We start from the raw sequence: 17,412 nt of genomic DNA on the forward strand, positions 1-17,412 counted from the left end.
TCAGGTTCCCAGTTAACATTGACACTAACTCATTGACCTTGAATTGAATGCTCTTCTTTCCCATCTGCCACCCAGTGTTCCTGAAATTAAAGTGCGAAAGGGGTGAACCTTGAGTTCATCATATAAATGATGGGATAGAAGTAATATATCAATGAAGTGATTGACAGAAGTGGCAGCATTGCTATGGGAGCTCAGCAGGTAGACACAGGACCCTTCTACTGTCCTTATATTCCATGATCTGATCCCATATTATCTTCTTTTCCCAGATTATATGGCAGTGAAGACTCATATAATCCACTTCAAAGCAGATAACCTGGGATAAAATCCTGGGATATAAGGACAGTGTAGAAGGAGCCCCATTTTTTTAATCCAAGACATATTGTGTCACTTATCGGATCGAGAGAGCATAGGGTTTGGTGGCTGCTATTTTAGTATTTTGGAGAAGTTTCTAAACACCACAGTCTCACTATTCTGCAAATTGGCAAGATCAAGGACTAAGTGCTTCTTTGGCCTGTTTTGCTATGTATGTGATGCTTATTTAAACACAGCTTGATGCTTCATGCTCAATTAACTATGAAAGAAAAGCATGGATAATGTTGGAAGATTTCTTTCCTAGCTGTGCTCATCTATAACGTTTGCTTACTTTGCACCGTGGACTTATGTAACCCTGAGTGTTTTGATATAGAAATTCAGTTCAAATCTAAATTGAGAAAGCAGCTGAAAAGGTAAAACTCAACTACCTACTTAAGTAGGATATAATCTAGAGTGGTGTGGTAGTTTGAGTATTGGACTACAACTCTGGAGACCAGGGTTTGAATTTGGGTATGGCTTTGGAAACCCACTGGATAGCTTTTGGCAAGTCATTCTCTCTTATCTTCAGAAGAAGACAATGGTAACTCTCCTCCAAGCAAATTTTGCCAAGAAAATACCATGATAGGGCCCCCATAGGGCAGAAATGACTCGATGGCACGCAACTGCAACAACCCAAATTGTATTCCATACTTCTGGAACATGGCCATACAGCCCGGAAAACATACAACAACCCTGTGATCCTGGCCATGAAAGCCTTCGACAACACAACAAACCCAAACTGTGTCTGGTGTCCTTAATGAGTTCAAATAATTCTCAGGCCCTTTCTACACTGACATATAAAATCCAGATAATTTGCTTTGAACGGGATTATATGGCAGTGTAGAAGGGGCCTCAAATGTGGGGGAGGGGAGAGAATTAGAACTGTATTTCAGCTACCTAATTGTTGCTATGTGCCTTCAAGTCAGTTCCAATTTATGGTGACCCTAAGACGAACCTATCACAGGGTTTTTGTGGCAGGATTTGTTCAGAAGGGGGATATATTCGCCTTCCTGAGATTGAGATCACCAGTAGATTTCCATATTCAAGCAGGGATTCAAACCATGGTTTTCAGAATAGTGGTCCAACACTCAAACTACTACACCACACTATCTAGTCCTTAACATTAATTCCTATGAGACCCAAAACTATTGTGTGTGGCTTTCTGTGTATAAGCACACATTCCAAACCTGTCCTCCCAGAGTCCTAGTGTAAGACAATTTATCTCAAAAAGGAGTTCTGGCACAGGAGGCAATGAGACAGAAAATCCAGTCTCGTGAGAGTACAAAAGCAAAGTTTATTTTCACATAGCTATGAAAAGGTGGGACAGACATACACTCCAAAAGGTTTGTACTTGCAAATGGCTGCCGCAAAGCATGGCGTCGTAAACAAAGAATATATATCTTGGCTTATCTAAACTTGACCAATTACTGAGGGTCTTCTTCACCTCCACACCTCTTTGGCACAAGTGGTGTCTATGATCTCACTTGTTGATCTCAAGCTAGCATTTGGCCTTGGAATTTCTGGAGAAAGGTACCAGCTCAAGAGAAAGGGAGGGGCACAGGTCCTTTGTTACTTTGGCTCATACAAAGAGCTTGTTGTCTATATTAAGCTAATATGATATAAGCAGAGGCAAAGCTATATATGCAAAAGTCTACTAATTTCTGGCCCATGGTCCCTTCACTAGTGCTAGAGTCAGGCCCTCCTTGCCTTTCGAAAAAGCCTTAAAACCTGGCTTTTCCAGAGGGCCTTTGACGACTAATTTTTGGGGGTTGATTTGTCTGCCCATTTAATTTGAGAGTGTTCTGCCATGATTATTGATACCTTGCTGAGTACTTCTGCCACGAAGCTACAGAAGCCCTCTATTTCGGCCTAGAACTGTTTTATCTCCTTGTTTTTAACATGTGATGTATGTATTGATTGTATGACTGCTTTCCATGTTTGATTTTACAATGTGTAATTTGTCACTGTTTTTATTATTGTTGTGAGCCGCCCCGAGTCCCCTCGGGGAGATGGGGCGGGATATAAGAATAAATTTATTATTATTATTATTATTATTATTATTATTATTATTATTATTACGCTATGCCGAATGGTAAGTCAATACATGAGTCTGTTCTAGTTGAGACTAGAAATCTGATTTAAAACAGAAATGCCTGCTTATATGCTTAGTCTATTAATAAAGCAGTGAACTTTCATTTTGAATCTATGTTAATTTGCATCATAATGCAGATTCCTGCCTTCAGGTGAATGAAAAGCATCATTTGGATGGCTGGGAAGACAGGTAATAACAAGAGTAAAGGTGAATTCCTAAACCTGAATGAAACTGGCAACTATTAGAGTAACAGCTATGTCAGCCTAATGACAGGAGTGTCTCTGCTCTGTGACATATGCACAGAATTACTCAGTTTTTTCCCTCTTTGCCTTGAGGTTTCATTCTTGTATAAAGCCATAGAATGGTGGAAAGGATGTATGTTTTTTATTATCCGGGAAATGCCTGTGAATCTCTTAAAATTGTTCTCAGCGTATGAATCTACTGTTTTGGCCCTCACAGTACTTCTCCGAGGTTAATAGGACATGATGAATACAACTGTATACATTAAAAACATATTGTGTAGTACCAGAAAAAACCCAAGGGGAAAAAATCCCACCACCACTGCAAATATTTCATTAAGAATTAATTTCAACCTAAACCCCATTCCTCAAGCACTCTTGCCATTTACACACTTTGAACTTGAATACAGTCTTTCCCAACTGATGCCTTCCAGATATGTTGGGTTGAAGTCCATAACACAGCCATAGAGGCCTGGAAGATATTAACCCAGGAAACCAAACAAAAATGCTTACACGGATAATTTGAGAACAGGGGTGGGGAACTGTGTAGTTTTCTAGATTTTGCTGGACTATGGCTCCCAACATTTCTCAGCACTGGTTATGCTGGTCTGGGATAATGGGAGATGCAGTTCAACATTTCAAGATACAAACAGTTCCCATTCCTGTGACCTACTTAGTTGTGTAAAGCAATGCAATAGTCCAGAGCTAACTTAAAAATTGGCCCTATCAATAGGCAGATTAAAGCAGTGGCAAAACATTGGATAGAGATGCCTGTGTTGGAAGAGCTACTCTTAGGAAGTTCTTCCTAATGTTCAGGTGGAATCTTCTTTCATATAGTTTAAAGCCATTGTTCTGCATCCTACTCTCCAGGGCAGCAGAAAACAAGCTTGCTCCCTCCTCCCTGTGACTTCCCTTCACATATTTATACATGGCCCTCATCATGTCTCCTCTCAGCCTTCTCTTCTACAGGCTAAACATGCCCAGTTCTTTCAGCCGCTCTTCATAGGGCTTGTTCTCTAGACTCTTGATAATCTTAGTCGCCCTCTTCTGGACATCTTCCAGCTTGTCAACATCTCCTTCCAATTGCAGTGCTCAGAACTGGGCACAGTATTCCAGGTGTGGTCTGACCAAGGCGGAATAGAGGGGGAGCATGACTTCCCTGGATCTAGACACTCCTGACATTTCGCCCACATCTCTTGCAGGCATCCTTAAGAGTTGTGATGTCTGTTGAAAACTAGGCAAGTGGGGTTTATATATCTGTGGAAGGTCCTGGGTGGGAGAAAGAACTCCTGTCTGTTGGAGGCAAGTGTAAATGTTACAAGTAGCACTGAATAGCTTTGCAGCTTCAAAGCCTGGCTGATTCCTGCCTGGGGGGAAATCCTTTGTTGGATAGTGTTAGCTGGCCCTGAGGAGCCCCGGTGACGAAGTGCGTTAAAGCACTGAGCTGGAGACCGAAAGGTCCCAGGTTCAAACCCAGGGAGCGGTGTGAGCGGCTGCTGTTAGCTCCAGCTCCTGCCAACCTAGCAGTTCGAAAACATGCCAATGTGAGTAGATCAATAGGTACCGCTCCGGCGGGAAGGTAACGGCGCTCTATGCAGTCATGCCAGCCACATGACCTTGGAGGTGTCTACGGACAACGCCGGCTCTTCGGCTTAGACATGGAGATGAGCACCAACCCCCAGAGTCAGACATGACTGGACTTAACGTCAGGGGAAACCTTTACCTACTAGCTGGCCCTGAGTGTTTCATGCCTGGAATTCTCCTGTTTTCAGAGTGTCGTTCTTTGTTTACTGTCCAACATAGGATTCCCCCAGGTAGGAATCAGTCAAGCTTTGAAGCTGCGGGGCCCAAGTTTGCCCATGCTTGCTGTAAAGATACAGATCAAAGGGTGTATTGCCTTCCAACATGGAGGAGAAAGGGGACGAGTACCAAAGGAGTATGCACAAAGGAGTGTGTCCAAAGAGGGCGCCTTTGTGGGCGGAGCAGGCGGGCCTGTGTCCTGTGATTCCTCCTCTTCTTCGTCTCCTCCTCCTCCTCTGTCTGGGCAGGAGAAAGGGCCTCCGCGGCCTTCCCCGTCCTCCTTTTCCTCCAGCCCCAAAGAGGCCGGGCGTCTGGAGGAGGAGCCGCTTTCGGTTTATATTCCCAAGCAGAGCTGCTTCGATCCCGGCGTGGGCCGCAGCACAGGAAGCCATGCAGGTAGAAGGCGAGGCGGAGGGTTCTGCCAGGAATGCAGCTCGGCCCTAATGCTCTGGGATCCCGGGAGCCGGGGCTTTGCAAGCTCTTGAGCCTTCTCTGCCGAAGAGAAGCTCCCAGGATCGCATAGCACTGAGCCATGGCAGTTCAGGCGGTGTCGAGTTGCCTCCATTCTGCCCCGCCGCTCTGATCCCGCTCTCTTTCTTTCCTCCCAGGCGGGCTCCAAGCAGGCGGTGCTGGCAGCGGCGCAGGAGCTGCTGAAGTTTGTGAACCGGAGTCCCTCCCCTTATCATGGTAAGAGTCTTCCCCCCATCCACACAGGCCGAAGGCCAAATTAGCCTGAGACCACAACTCCCTATTTTTCAAAGCTCGATTGCCACAGGGACAGAAAGTGAGGCGAAATCTTCTGAACAGGGTCACAGACAGTAAAAAAAAAAAACCACCACGGGGGTGTTCAGTCTTCTCTATGCTATCCAAAGCTAACATTTGGCTGAAGTTACACTTAAAACTCATGCCAACCTAGCAGTTCGAAAACATGCCAATGTGAGTAGATCAATAGGTACCGCGCCGGCAGGAAGGTAACGGCGCTCCATGCAGTCATGCCGGCCACATGACCTTGGAGGTGTCTACGGACAACACCGGCTCTTCGGTTTAGAAATGGAGATGAGCACCAACCACCAGAGTCGGTCACGACTGGACTTAACGTCAGGGGAAACCTTTACCTTTACCTTACACTTAAAACAGTGGCTCCCAACTTTTTTTTTTTTTTTTGGACCAGGGACTACTCTCTAACATTAGTACTGAAAGGGTTACAAATCAGTTTTTGGTCAACTTTAGCTTCTGTTTGGTTATTTGGGCTGCTGATTCAGAAAATTGCATTGGATAGATCACATCAGCTCTAGTTTCTGGTACAGAACATATGCCATCCAGTAGTCCCCATCTAGGAACCCGTGGCACAATGAGTTAAACCGCTGAGCTGCTGAATTTGCTGACCGAAAGGTCGGTGGTTCGAATCCGGGGAGTGGGGTCAGTGTCTGCTGTTAGCCCCAGCTTCTGCCAATCTAGCAGTTCGAAAACATGCAAATGTGAGTAGATCAATAGGTACTGCTCCGATGGGAAGGTAAAGGCGCTCTGGCCACATGACTTTAGAGGTGTCTACGTGCAACGCCAGCTCTTTGGCTTAAAAATGGAAATGAGCACCAACCCCCAGAGTCGGACACAACTAGACTTAATGTCAAGGGAAAACCTTTGCCTAGTCGCCATCTGTTTGCCCACAGAAAGCCATATTTAAAAATCTAGAGCTGATGAGGTCTATCCAATGCTTTTTTCTGAATTAGCACCCCAAATAACTCCAGGAACAGGTCTAAAAATGAAGACACCACATGAAATGGCTCCATTCAGGGGAAAGGAGGAGGAGAAGCAACAGTCAGGAGGCTTGTTGTCGAGCTTTTGTGGGTAGTCAGCTTCTCTCCTCCCGACATCCCCTTTGCCTCAGTACTATAAGGAGCCCCCAGATGGCATAGTGGACTAAGTGATTTGAAGGTTGAGTTGCTGACCTGAAAGCTGCCAGGTTCGAATCCCACCCAGGGAGAGTGCGGATGAGCTCCCTCTATCAGCTCCAGCTCCACGCGGGGACATGAGAGAAACCTCTCACAAGGATGGTAAAAACATCAAAAACATCCGGGCATCCCCTGGGCAACGTCCTTGCAGACGGCCAATTCTCTCACTCCAGAAGCGACTCAAGTTGCTCCTGACACAAAAAAAAGTGCTATAAGAGGGTTTTGCAAGACCAGTCGCTCTCATTGCAACAGTGTAGTAACAGTGAGGCTGTGGACCATATTTTAGTTTTTGGGGACCACTGGTGATCTACAGACAACAGGTTGGGAACCACTGACTTAAAAGATGTACCTGTTCCAACTTACAAACAAATTCAACTTAAGAAGAAATCTATATACATATTTTGTTCATAATCTGGGGACTGCCTATAATAGGGTCCCAGTCCTGGGAGAAGAGCAAGCTATTACTACTGCTCACAATGTCTAAAAATGACAGCATTTATGCAAAACACATTTATATATTTTATTTTATTCATTAGCATACATTTTTGAGATCTCTAGATCCCTTCATCAAGGAAGATGTTATAAAGAATTAAACTAACAAAGCCATGCTTTATATAAAAAAAAGATCTTTTAAAAATCGCTCTTCATCTTTCTCTTCTGCATGGATAATTTTCACACGTAAGGACAGATAAAAGTCCATAAAAGCTCAGTAATGTATTTTACATCACAGTTGTGTACTTATTTTGAAGTAAAACCGCACTGAAAGCGATTCCGTACTTGGCATTTTCACCCCCACTGACACGATTCACTGGTTTACTCTGGGCGCTTCCAGACAAATCCTGGGCCCATATCCCAGAATCTGATTATAGGAACTGGATTATAGGAGTCTGCGCTGCCAGATAATCTGGGATAAACAGAAAACCTGGGATCAGATCCTGGAATATAGGGCCTGTCTGGAAGGGTCCTCATTGCAAATTTAAACAGAAACCCTTCCCCGCCCACACCATACTGTATTTCCCCTTTTACTTTTTTCAGTGTTTATTTTTAGAATGCCAGTTCTTCACTTCAGCTGCAAAAAGAGCAGTTTGGTTAATCTGTCTATGCTAAATTGATTAGTTCTGGAAGACTGTAGAAGAGTCTTTCTCTTTCACTTCCTTTTGTTGTTTCTGTTCCTTGTTAAAATGAGTCTCCATAGCCTGCAGAATTTTCAAGCCAAGGAGAACATAACCTGGTGTTATCTGAATCTATGATTTCATCAGATATACCTTTGTGGCGGCTCGGACGTGCTTTTCTTGATCTAAGGAGTTTTGAATTTAGTGAAAACTTGTTCTGTGTATGCCCACACTTGCCCATATGTTTAAGAACCTTTTTGCTAGATAGTTATCATCGTTTTACAGGTGCTGTAATGCATCTGATAAAAAGCAGGTTTATATCCATAAAAGCTCAATGTGGAAATAAAAGGGAACCTAAAGATGCTGCTGCCGCAATTCCTCTCTCCCCCTTCCTCCTTTCTAGGGAAGGAACTTTGATTGTTTCATAGAATATAGAGTAAATGGTTGGGCTTTGTGCTGAAGAGAATTAAAATTTAGGCATCTAAATTATTTATGTTTTGTTTGCTTTTGTGATCCTACCTTTGCTTCTGCCTAGCTTCTTCCATGCTCAAGTTATTATCTTAATTTCCTTAATTATATTTGTTTTGGTTGGACATTGGACTGAAAAGGGCTGTGAATAAAAAGTAAGTTAGATATGACTTTATGACATGATGTTACTATCCCATGGCCATTGCACAATCACTGATAGCAGCAACATACTGTCAGGAATAGCAACCTTCTTCAAGCCTCCACTAGTTATTTGTTATGTATATAATTCAGATTCTTTACTGTATAGTATATGTGTGTATTTGTTTGCAGTTTTCCTTAACTCTTTGTTGTGGCGGGGGGGGCTGCAGACCATGTGATCAGATCTGGGCTTGTCCAGAGCTCAGACTCCATTTTAGAAACAGTATGCATCAGATTGTATGTTTTAGACACCATTAGACTTTCAGAGTAGACAAAGACAGAGACTCTGTTAGACTCTCAGAACGGAGAGATGCTTTGGAATATGGACTATCGATTATAAGAAGAATGCCCTGTGTTACCTACATAGAGAAACTACTTCAAGTCTACTTGTAACTGGATTGATAAGCAAAGTACCTGTATGCTGAATACATGAAGTTTCTGAGTAAACCAATGATGTTACTTTTAAAGAAGTCTGCTTATTTTTGTCTCCTGAGAGCATGATTTAAAGGCAAGATGTTTTAAGGAAGAGTAGATCTTTTTGGGCAACTAAAAGAACACTTCTGAAACTCTGCTGTATATGTGTGTTTTGTGTATTAGCATATCTTTGTCCCTAACCGTTCAAAGACATATCTAGGTACATCAGTTAAACAGCTGAGAAACCTAGTTGCCTTGCATAAATGCTGGTGAATGCCATTTTCCCAAAAAAAGGTTATGACGCTAATAGGTCATGCTTTTACCTTTATTTATGATACCATTTTTCAAAAGGTTGTGACTTCTGACAAGGTCATGCCTTTCCAAAGATCATAAAGTCTCCAAAAGGTTATGGAGATTTCCATTTTCCAAAACACAGCATGAGGACCTTCATTAACAGGTATCTCTGTATTTGTATAACTGCCGATTCAATTATTGTGGTCCTGCACTCCTACTTCCCCATAACCTCATACTCCCACTCCCGCACTTCCACTTATTATTGTTGTTGTTTTTATTATTATGATTTAATGCACTTCCACTGTTCCAGGCATGGTTATTTTTAATGCAGATTTTCTTTTAAAAATGCAATAAACAGCTTTGGAATAGTGAGGGAAAGGGGAGAGATTGGAAGAGGAGGAAAATCCTGTCGGTAGCAGGGGATAAATGGGGAGGAGGCAGACTGGCATTGTGGTATACACATCGTCATGCAATAATTACCTTGCTGACAGTCTTGTTTCAAAATGCAATAATACCAAGTGCAGAAACAGATCCTAAATATTGTGCCTAAGATCTCACAGTAAAGCTGGACCCTGACAGAAGTTGGATCAGTGAAATCTTGAGGCCAGGACCAAAAGCAGCAATCCAAAATACCGACATATTTTTGCTTAAAGCTCTTATTTCCCATAATTAACCCATACAAAAAGTCTATACAAAAGGTGGAAAAGCACCTGGTGCCATGGTGACATAAGGCAGTGGTTTTCAACCTGTGGGTCCCCAGGTGTTTTGGCCTACAACTCCCAGAAATCCCAGCCAGTTTACCAGCTGTTAGGATTTTGGGGAGTTGAAGGCCAAAACATCTGGGGACCCTCAGGTTGAGAACCACTGGCATAAGTAAAGAGCTGTGACCTCATGGTGAACATTGGAGAGCCTGACTGGGAGGCTGAGGTGGAAGGTGGGGGCTGCATTTCTCTCTCCTGGCCCTGAAATTTATCATTGTAGAATCCAATTATCAAATTGCCTTGTGGGCAGTTGAGCTTGCTCTCCCTTTACTACTGTTAAAAAAGGATTGAGCAACCAGGGTAATTGACGTTTTTACATGGAATGGGAGGGTGCCCAATCTTCTTTACCACAGGCAGCAAAATGTATTGGGCTGACTTTTTCTGGGACTTTTTTTCTGGCAAGTAGCATTGCATTATGCTGATGTGGGAGTTGTCACTCAGGGATAAAGGGACTTTGATAACAAGGGTCTCTGATTTATTCAGCCATGTGACTTTATGGAGCCTGTGTTGTTATTGTGGTAGTTTTTGCCTTTTGTGACTTGTTTGTGCTCTTTCTCCCCTCCTGCAGTGGTTGCTGAGTGTCGGAGCCGCCTGCTTCAAGCTGGTTTTCAGGAGCTTAAGGAAACTGAACACTGGGATATCCAGCCAAACCGAAAGGTGGGGAAATGGATGGATAGTGGAATTATTCCTCTTCTCTGTGATCTTGACCAACAATTGTTCTGATTCTCTTTTTGGAGCTGGCGGTTGATGTGGTTGAGTCTCTTGATACACATGCCACCTCATGGGGTGGGCAAAACACAATGACTCCTGTCCCTTCTCTCACTCCTTTCCTTTTTCCTTCCTGTTTCTAGTATTTTGTGACCAGAAACTTCTCAACACTGATTGCCTTTGCCGTGGGAGGAAAGTTCCAACCTGGCAATGGATTCACCTTGATTGGAGCCCACACGGACAGCCCCTGTCTGCGGGTAAGCCATTTCTCCTCTCTTGCTTTCGGTACCTAAAATAAGAGGAACCAGTGAGTGTTCTGGGTTTAATTCTCTGCCTACTTCCCTCCCATTGTTCCAGTCTTCTTTATAATCTGTCTCTCTATATTGATGCATAATTTCCAGTCAAAAAGCCATACTGGGCACATACAGTCACTTGAATAGGAGATCACCAGAGAATACCAGGGATCTCCAAGCAAAGAATCCTGTCTGAAGCTCTGGAGATCCCTTGTTGCCAATCAGAGTTAAGAGTGCTGTGTTACATGGACCAAGGATCTGTCTCAGCATAGAGCAGCTTCTTATGTGTAAAAATAGAGCATGGGTGGCATCTGGCCCTATGGACCTTTTTACTTGCCAAAACCATAATCCATTAATTTTGGCCTTATTGGCTATGATTTCTGAGGACTAAAGTCCAAAAGATCTGGCAAACAAAGGGTACCAATATGGCTTCAACTGCTTTTCCTTCCTGTGGCTGTGATTGTATGCAGAAGTACTTTAAATTTACACCCATCTTCTAACCTTATTGGCAGACATTTTTCTTGAATATTGAGAGAACTTATTCTGTCAAGACCTCTTCTATTACTCCTAAAAATTGTTAAACATTATGGATAATACATGTCAATAGCTACAGGTGACACAAGGAAACAAGGGGAGCAAATAAAAGCCTGGATACAATTAGTTCAGATAAACCACCAGGTATGGAGTTTCAGCAAATCAGAACCTATCCCCATTCTGTGATAATAAGAATGGTTTTATCCCTTATAGCTGTCCAGTTGACACTTCTATCTATTGTGAAAAGAAGGTGGTATCTGTGCAGACGGCTATTGGATAACCATACCAATATGTTTGTGTGACATCCAGGTGAAACGCTCCTCGAAACGTAACCAGGAAGGCACCGTCCAGGTGGCAGTGGAGACCTATGGGGGTGGCATCTGGAACACCTGGTTTGATCGTGACCTCTCTGTTGCTGGAAGAGTCATTGTCAAGGTCAGTCCTCCCGGAGGTATTGGATAGTGGGCTATGAAACTTAACTTGCCCTATGTTCCTAAGGTCCTTAAACTATCCAACCTACAACCAGTACTGCTGCTGTGTCCCATTAGGGCAGTGGTTCTCAACCTGTGGGTCCCCAGATGTTTTAGCCTTCAACTCCCAAAAATCCTAACAGCTGGTAAACTGGCTGAGATTTCTGTGAGTTATAGGTCAACACACCTGGGGACCCACAAGTTGAGAGCCACTGCATTAGGGTCTATTCTTACAGTATTTCAGTTGTGTGGGAATTATGGTAGTGCTCTTCCTTCCAGTACCGAACTGCAGAAGTTAGCATGCTTGGGTTATATGGGCAAAGCTGAAGTGCTATTCCACATCCCCATATTCTGAATCCACAGATTCAACCATTCTTGGCTTGAAAAAAAATTACTCCGAAAATCAAAGAATGGCTGATTTTGTAATTTTATATGAGGGACAGCAATTTACTACACCCTTGTAGTAAAACGGTGTAGTATACAAGGGTGTAGTAAAATGCTGTCCCTCATATTTGAGCATCCATGCCAGTGGTTCTCAATGTGTGGGTCCCCGGGTGTTTTGGCCTACAACTCCCAGAAATCCCAGCCAGTTTACCAATTGTTAGGATTTCTGGGAGTTGAAGGCCAAAACATCTGAGGACCCACAGTTTGAGAACCACTGATTCGTGGATCTTAGTGTACATGAGGTTCTGGAAACAAATCCCAGCAAACACCAATTGTACATCCTTTTCCACCAGATATAGGAAGCAGTGCAGCATCTGTCAGATGGCAAAAGATTTTCAGTGACTTTTAGCTAAGTTGATGCCATTTATTTGGAGCACTTGTCAATGTATATGCTGGAAGACTGAAGTTATGAGTTGATTGACTTGATTTTTAAGTAATGGGTTCAGAATTGAGTTCTAAACCTGAATTGATATATGCTGGATATACTTAATGAAGTTGAAGTGAAGTGTTTATTATGTGAAACTGTCAGGTTAGAAGCAGTGCTTTGATTGAGAATGCTACAGCCGAGATATTAACTGCAAGTACCTTTCACAGGGACAGAGTGCATAAAAATGTTATTAAACATCAGCACTTTTAATCTATCTAATGAACAATCTGATCTGTGCTTTCAGTCCCAATAAACATGAGTGGGCTCAAAGGACCTTGTTGCCTATTTGCATTTGAGTAGGATTAGAGTCACTTTATAGTGTGCAACACAACATTTTTTTAAATCTTAAACTTCATGACTCAAAGCCCACTTTTTCGTACTGTTTCAATGGAACTGAAACGAAAAGTCACCGACAGGAAGTTCTGGTTAAGGCAGGATGTTTTGAGTTCTTGCAAAGAGGCACCGACCTCAGTATAAACCCCATTTTCCCGTGGGACTTGGTTCAAACTAAACATGCATAGGTTGTCACTGGCTGGATCTACACTGTTATAATGCAATTTGAATCTATGCATGGTCAGTTTTGAGACCTATATAATGTACCTTAATTGCATTGAACTGAATTATATGGTTCTACACTGACCATATAATGCATATTCAAACTGCTTTATATGGCAGTGTAGATCCAGCCCAAGTTAAGACAGCTAAAATACTTTAGCAATAATCCAACACAAGTGGATATTAAAGGAAATGTATGATGGTGATGGAGGAATAAAGTTACGGTTGCCCATTTCGTAAGTAAAGCCAGTTAGACTACTCCAAAGGCCCTCCGTCAAACTTACCTCTCTTGGTGGAGTAAAAATTCTCTATTGCCATTTTTGATGGCAAGAATAGTACATGTGAAGAGGTATAAGAATGGCTGTAATGGTACTGTGGGCTCTTCTCCTTTTCTGTGGGGGTAGGAAAATTGTTCCTTTATGTTAGGATTTTGTTAGGGAAAACTCCCAAAAATACAGCAGAGCATCCAAAATACAAACACAGGATACTTATAGTTGAGCATTCAGCTCACAGCAAGCAGAGTGTGAAGTGTTGTGGCTGGAGAAGAATTTAGAGTTTCGAAAGCAAAGATGCAGAGCTCAATCTTTGAAATTACAAAATGTTTATTTACAAAAATACGAACTACATTACTTAATAGTAAAGAACTGAGTCTAAGCTACTCTAGCCCTATCTCTTCTTGGCTTTAAAAGAGTGTGTCTCAATATACACACTAAGATGTAAATCAGGGGTCCTCAAACTTTTTAAGTGGAGGGCCGATTCATGGTCCCTCAGATTGTTGAGGGGCTGAATTATCATTTGAAAAAAAACCGAACAAATTCCTATGCTCACTGCACATACAGTAGAGTCTCACTTATCCAACATAAACGGGTCGGCAGAACATTGGATAAGCGAATATGTTGGATAATAAGGAAAGATTAGGAAAAAGCCTATTAAACATCAAAATAGGTTATGATTTTTCAAATTAAGCAGCAAAACATCACGTTATACAACAAATTTGACAGAAAAAGTAGTCCATTACACATTAATGCCATGTAGTAATTACTGTATTTACGAATTTAGCACCAAAATATCACAATGCATTGAAAACATTTACTACAAATTGCTTTGGATAATCCAGAACGTTGGATAAGTGAGTGTTGGATAAGTGAGACTCTACTGTATCTTATTTGTAGTGCAAAAAAAAAAATCCCCAACAACAATCATTTATGAAGGGGACTCAGAGCGGCTTACAAGTTGTATGTACATACAATATATTATATTATTAGCATAGCACAATATTAGCATTATATATTACTATATTGTACTATACCATTATACCGTAATATTATTAGTAATATTGCATTTAATATATAATATATAATTAATATTATATTATACAATATTATTATATTGTATTATTATTATTATTATTATTATTATTATTATTATTATTAGCCGCCCTGAGTCCCCCATTGGGTGAGAAGGGCAGGGTAGAAATACAGTACTGTAATAAATAAATAAATATTATATTGTATTACATTATAATATTTATTATCAATATTATATGTATACACAATATATAATATTATTACCATATCATTCATTTACAATATTGGTAAATGAAAAAACAATACAATATTTAAAAATAAAAATAATTTTAACCAACATACTGTAAACTTATCAGGATTTCAGTGGGAAGTGTGGGCCTGCTTCTGGCCAATGAGATAATCAAGTAGGATTGTTGTTGTTGCGCATCTTCAAGTCATTTCAGACTTTGGGCGAGCCTAAAACTGAGGGCGGGGGCCAGATAAATGGCCTTGGAGGGCCGCATCCGGCCCCCGGGCCTTAGTTTGGGGACCCCTGATGTAAATAGTAGAAGAAAGCATGCACCTGCAAAGTATGCATTCTACATAACCAATCAGAATGAGAAAGAAAGAGAAAGAACAAATAGATACAGTCCAACTGTCATTCAAGAGACGGGGGAAGGGATCCCCTCAGCCTATTCCTAAGCTAACTGTTCCTCATTGGGGACTGCAGACTTGAGCAGTGTGGGGTTGAATTCCAACACTTTGAAGTTACATCAAGGTAGAAATCAGATGGCAAATACATTTCCACTTTTGTCTTTGTAAAAATAATTTTAAAAATCATGTAGTTCCAAATGGTTTTGTTACTTTTTTATTTTGAAGGCTCTGCAGTATGTATCCATACATATGCATGAGCACTAAAAGTAAAAGATTTATACTTGTAGACAGGTGGATTAGTAATACCTGTTGCACTTACTTGTAAGATTGATGTAACTGCAGTGTCCAGTTTCTGAAACGAGAACCGAAAGAGTTTTTAAGGTACTGATTTGGCTTTTCCATTTGTGTGTGAGAGTGAGCAAGTGAATCTCTTACCATTGATAGAGGGGTGTGTTTGTTCATGTAGGCCAGACTTCTTCAAGCTGTCAGCCTCCAGATGTTCTAAATGGCAAGCCCCATCCCCTCTGTAGTCTGGTGTGGGGAGTTTGCAGGCCTATAGAGATTTTTGAACTGATGTCCACCATCATCCCTTATGACTATACATGCTGACAGCTACTGATGTCAGTGGAGTCAAACAAGATCTCTATTGCCACAGATTCCCTACCCCTGTTATTGTTTAATATATTTACATGGTACCAGTTTGGATCAAGATGAATTTTAGGATAAGGTGAGTCTTTGTTTTTACTCCTTCAACCCTTAAACTTCATGTGCTTTGTGACTCCAAGGGCAGAGATCTATCTATCATCATGTCTTACTCTGCCAACATGGATGGGGTTCATTTCCATTTGCAAATAAGGGTTGCTTCTTATATTCTGGGTTCTTTTTCTACAACAGCCAGCTAATTTGAGGTAGAGTTGCTGCTATGATTTCACCTTGTACTTTTGTTTGATGAAGCAGACAGACCGGAAGAAGAGGTGGAGACAGAGGAGATTTTCTTGCCATAATTGAAAGTAATGTACTTCAGCAGTGCTCAGTCAAATGCATTTCTGGAAGCTAAAGGGATTATCTCTGTAATCTCTCTAGGCTGTCATTACTTTGAATGCTTTTGGAGGACAGGTGAGATCCCAGGCAAATAGTGGAGAGTAGGGAGCTGATGTAATGATAGGAAAGGGAGAAAATGTGGGATTTACAGGGAAGTTAATTTCGTCTATTTGTATTTTGGAAGTCATTACAGCCAGTTCTAAAACACCTACAGGGAAACCATAATTACTTGTAGCTAGCCAGTGTTTATTAAAAACAGGTTGCTTCTGAGCAGACCTGCAAGTTGTGGTAGCTTGAGAAGTCTTTTAAGTTCAGTTTTTATTCAAGAAATGTTTTTCATCTTTGTGTTTCCAGCGAATCTAAAGTTGTATTGCACATTTGTGCCAAAAGGTTATAAATGAGATGAAGTGGTAGAAGACATTCCTACAATTAGATATTTGTTGTCGAAGGTTTTCATGGTCAGAATCACTGGGTTGCTGTGAGTTTTTTGGGCTGTATGTCTATGTTCCAAAAGCATTCTTTACTGACGTTTCGCCTACATCTATAGCAAGCATCCTCAGAGGTTGTGAGGCTGCATGTGGACAAGTTCAACAAAAAGGCGGAAACCATTAAAATGAACAAAATCTGGCTACTAGTATTAAAAAACTCTAAAATCAGGACAGTAAATAATAATAATAATAATAATAATAATAATAATACTTTATTATTAGTATTAAGTATATTAAGGGACTTGGGGTGGCTAACATGGGGCCAAGCCCAAAGAGACAAAGTATAAACATGTTAAAATATCAAACAAACAATAAAATAACAAGCAACAAGCAGTATAAAATCAAAAACAAATTCAAAACAATTTTTCAAATGCATAAAACAAAATAAAAAGTTTTAAAACAATATCAGTTTCACCACCAAAGGGACAAAAGGAATAAGGGGGGGGGGAGTCAAAACAAGGTGCGTAATAACTAGGTTATTCCATAAAGAACAACACTCTGAAAACAGGGGAATTCCAGACAGGAACCAATCAGGGCCGGCTCACACCTTCCAACAAAGGATTCCCCCAGGTAGGAATCAGCCAGGCCCTGAAGCTGTAAGGCTTTTCAGTGCTAATCAAGGTGATGAATTGCAACATTCACACTTGCCTCAGGCAGACAAGAATTCTTTCTCAGATCTTCCACAGATATATAAATCCCACTTGGCTAGTTTCCAACAGACCTCACAACCTCTGAGGTTGTCTGCCATAGATGTGGGTGAAATGTCAGGAGAGAATGCTTCTAGAAAATGGCCATACCGCCTGGAAAACTCACAGCAACCCAGTTCGATAT

At 41.4% G+C, this 17,412-nt stretch overlaps 1 protein-coding gene across 2 annotated transcripts in view; it reads left to right on the forward strand.

Moving 5' to 3' along the window:
- Nucleotides 1–4,572: 4,572 nt before the first annotated feature.
- The window catches only part of dnpep (aspartyl aminopeptidase), a 112,940-nt gene continuing 100,100 nt past the window's right edge, over nucleotides 4,573–17,412 (forward strand). For both annotated transcript variants that reach the window (XM_062967251.1, XM_008111997.3), the window contains exons 1-5: nucleotides 4,573–4,878; nucleotides 5,091–5,169; nucleotides 10,250–10,338; nucleotides 10,533–10,646; nucleotides 11,526–11,651. In XM_062967251.1, coding sequence (XP_062823321.1) covers nucleotides 4,588–4,878; nucleotides 5,091–5,169; nucleotides 10,250–10,338; nucleotides 10,533–10,646; nucleotides 11,526–11,651 — 699 coding nt within the window. In that variant the 5' untranslated portion in view covers nucleotides 4,573–4,587. The remainder of the gene's footprint in view (nucleotides 4,879–5,090; nucleotides 5,170–10,249; nucleotides 10,339–10,532; nucleotides 10,647–11,525; nucleotides 11,652–17,412) is intronic.

This window comes from Anolis carolinensis, chromosome 1, assembly GCF_035594765.1.
Source record: "Anolis carolinensis isolate JA03-04 chromosome 1, rAnoCar3.1.pri, whole genome shotgun sequence".
Lineage (NCBI taxonomy): Eukaryota > Metazoa > Chordata > Lepidosauria > Squamata > Dactyloidae > Anolis > Anolis carolinensis.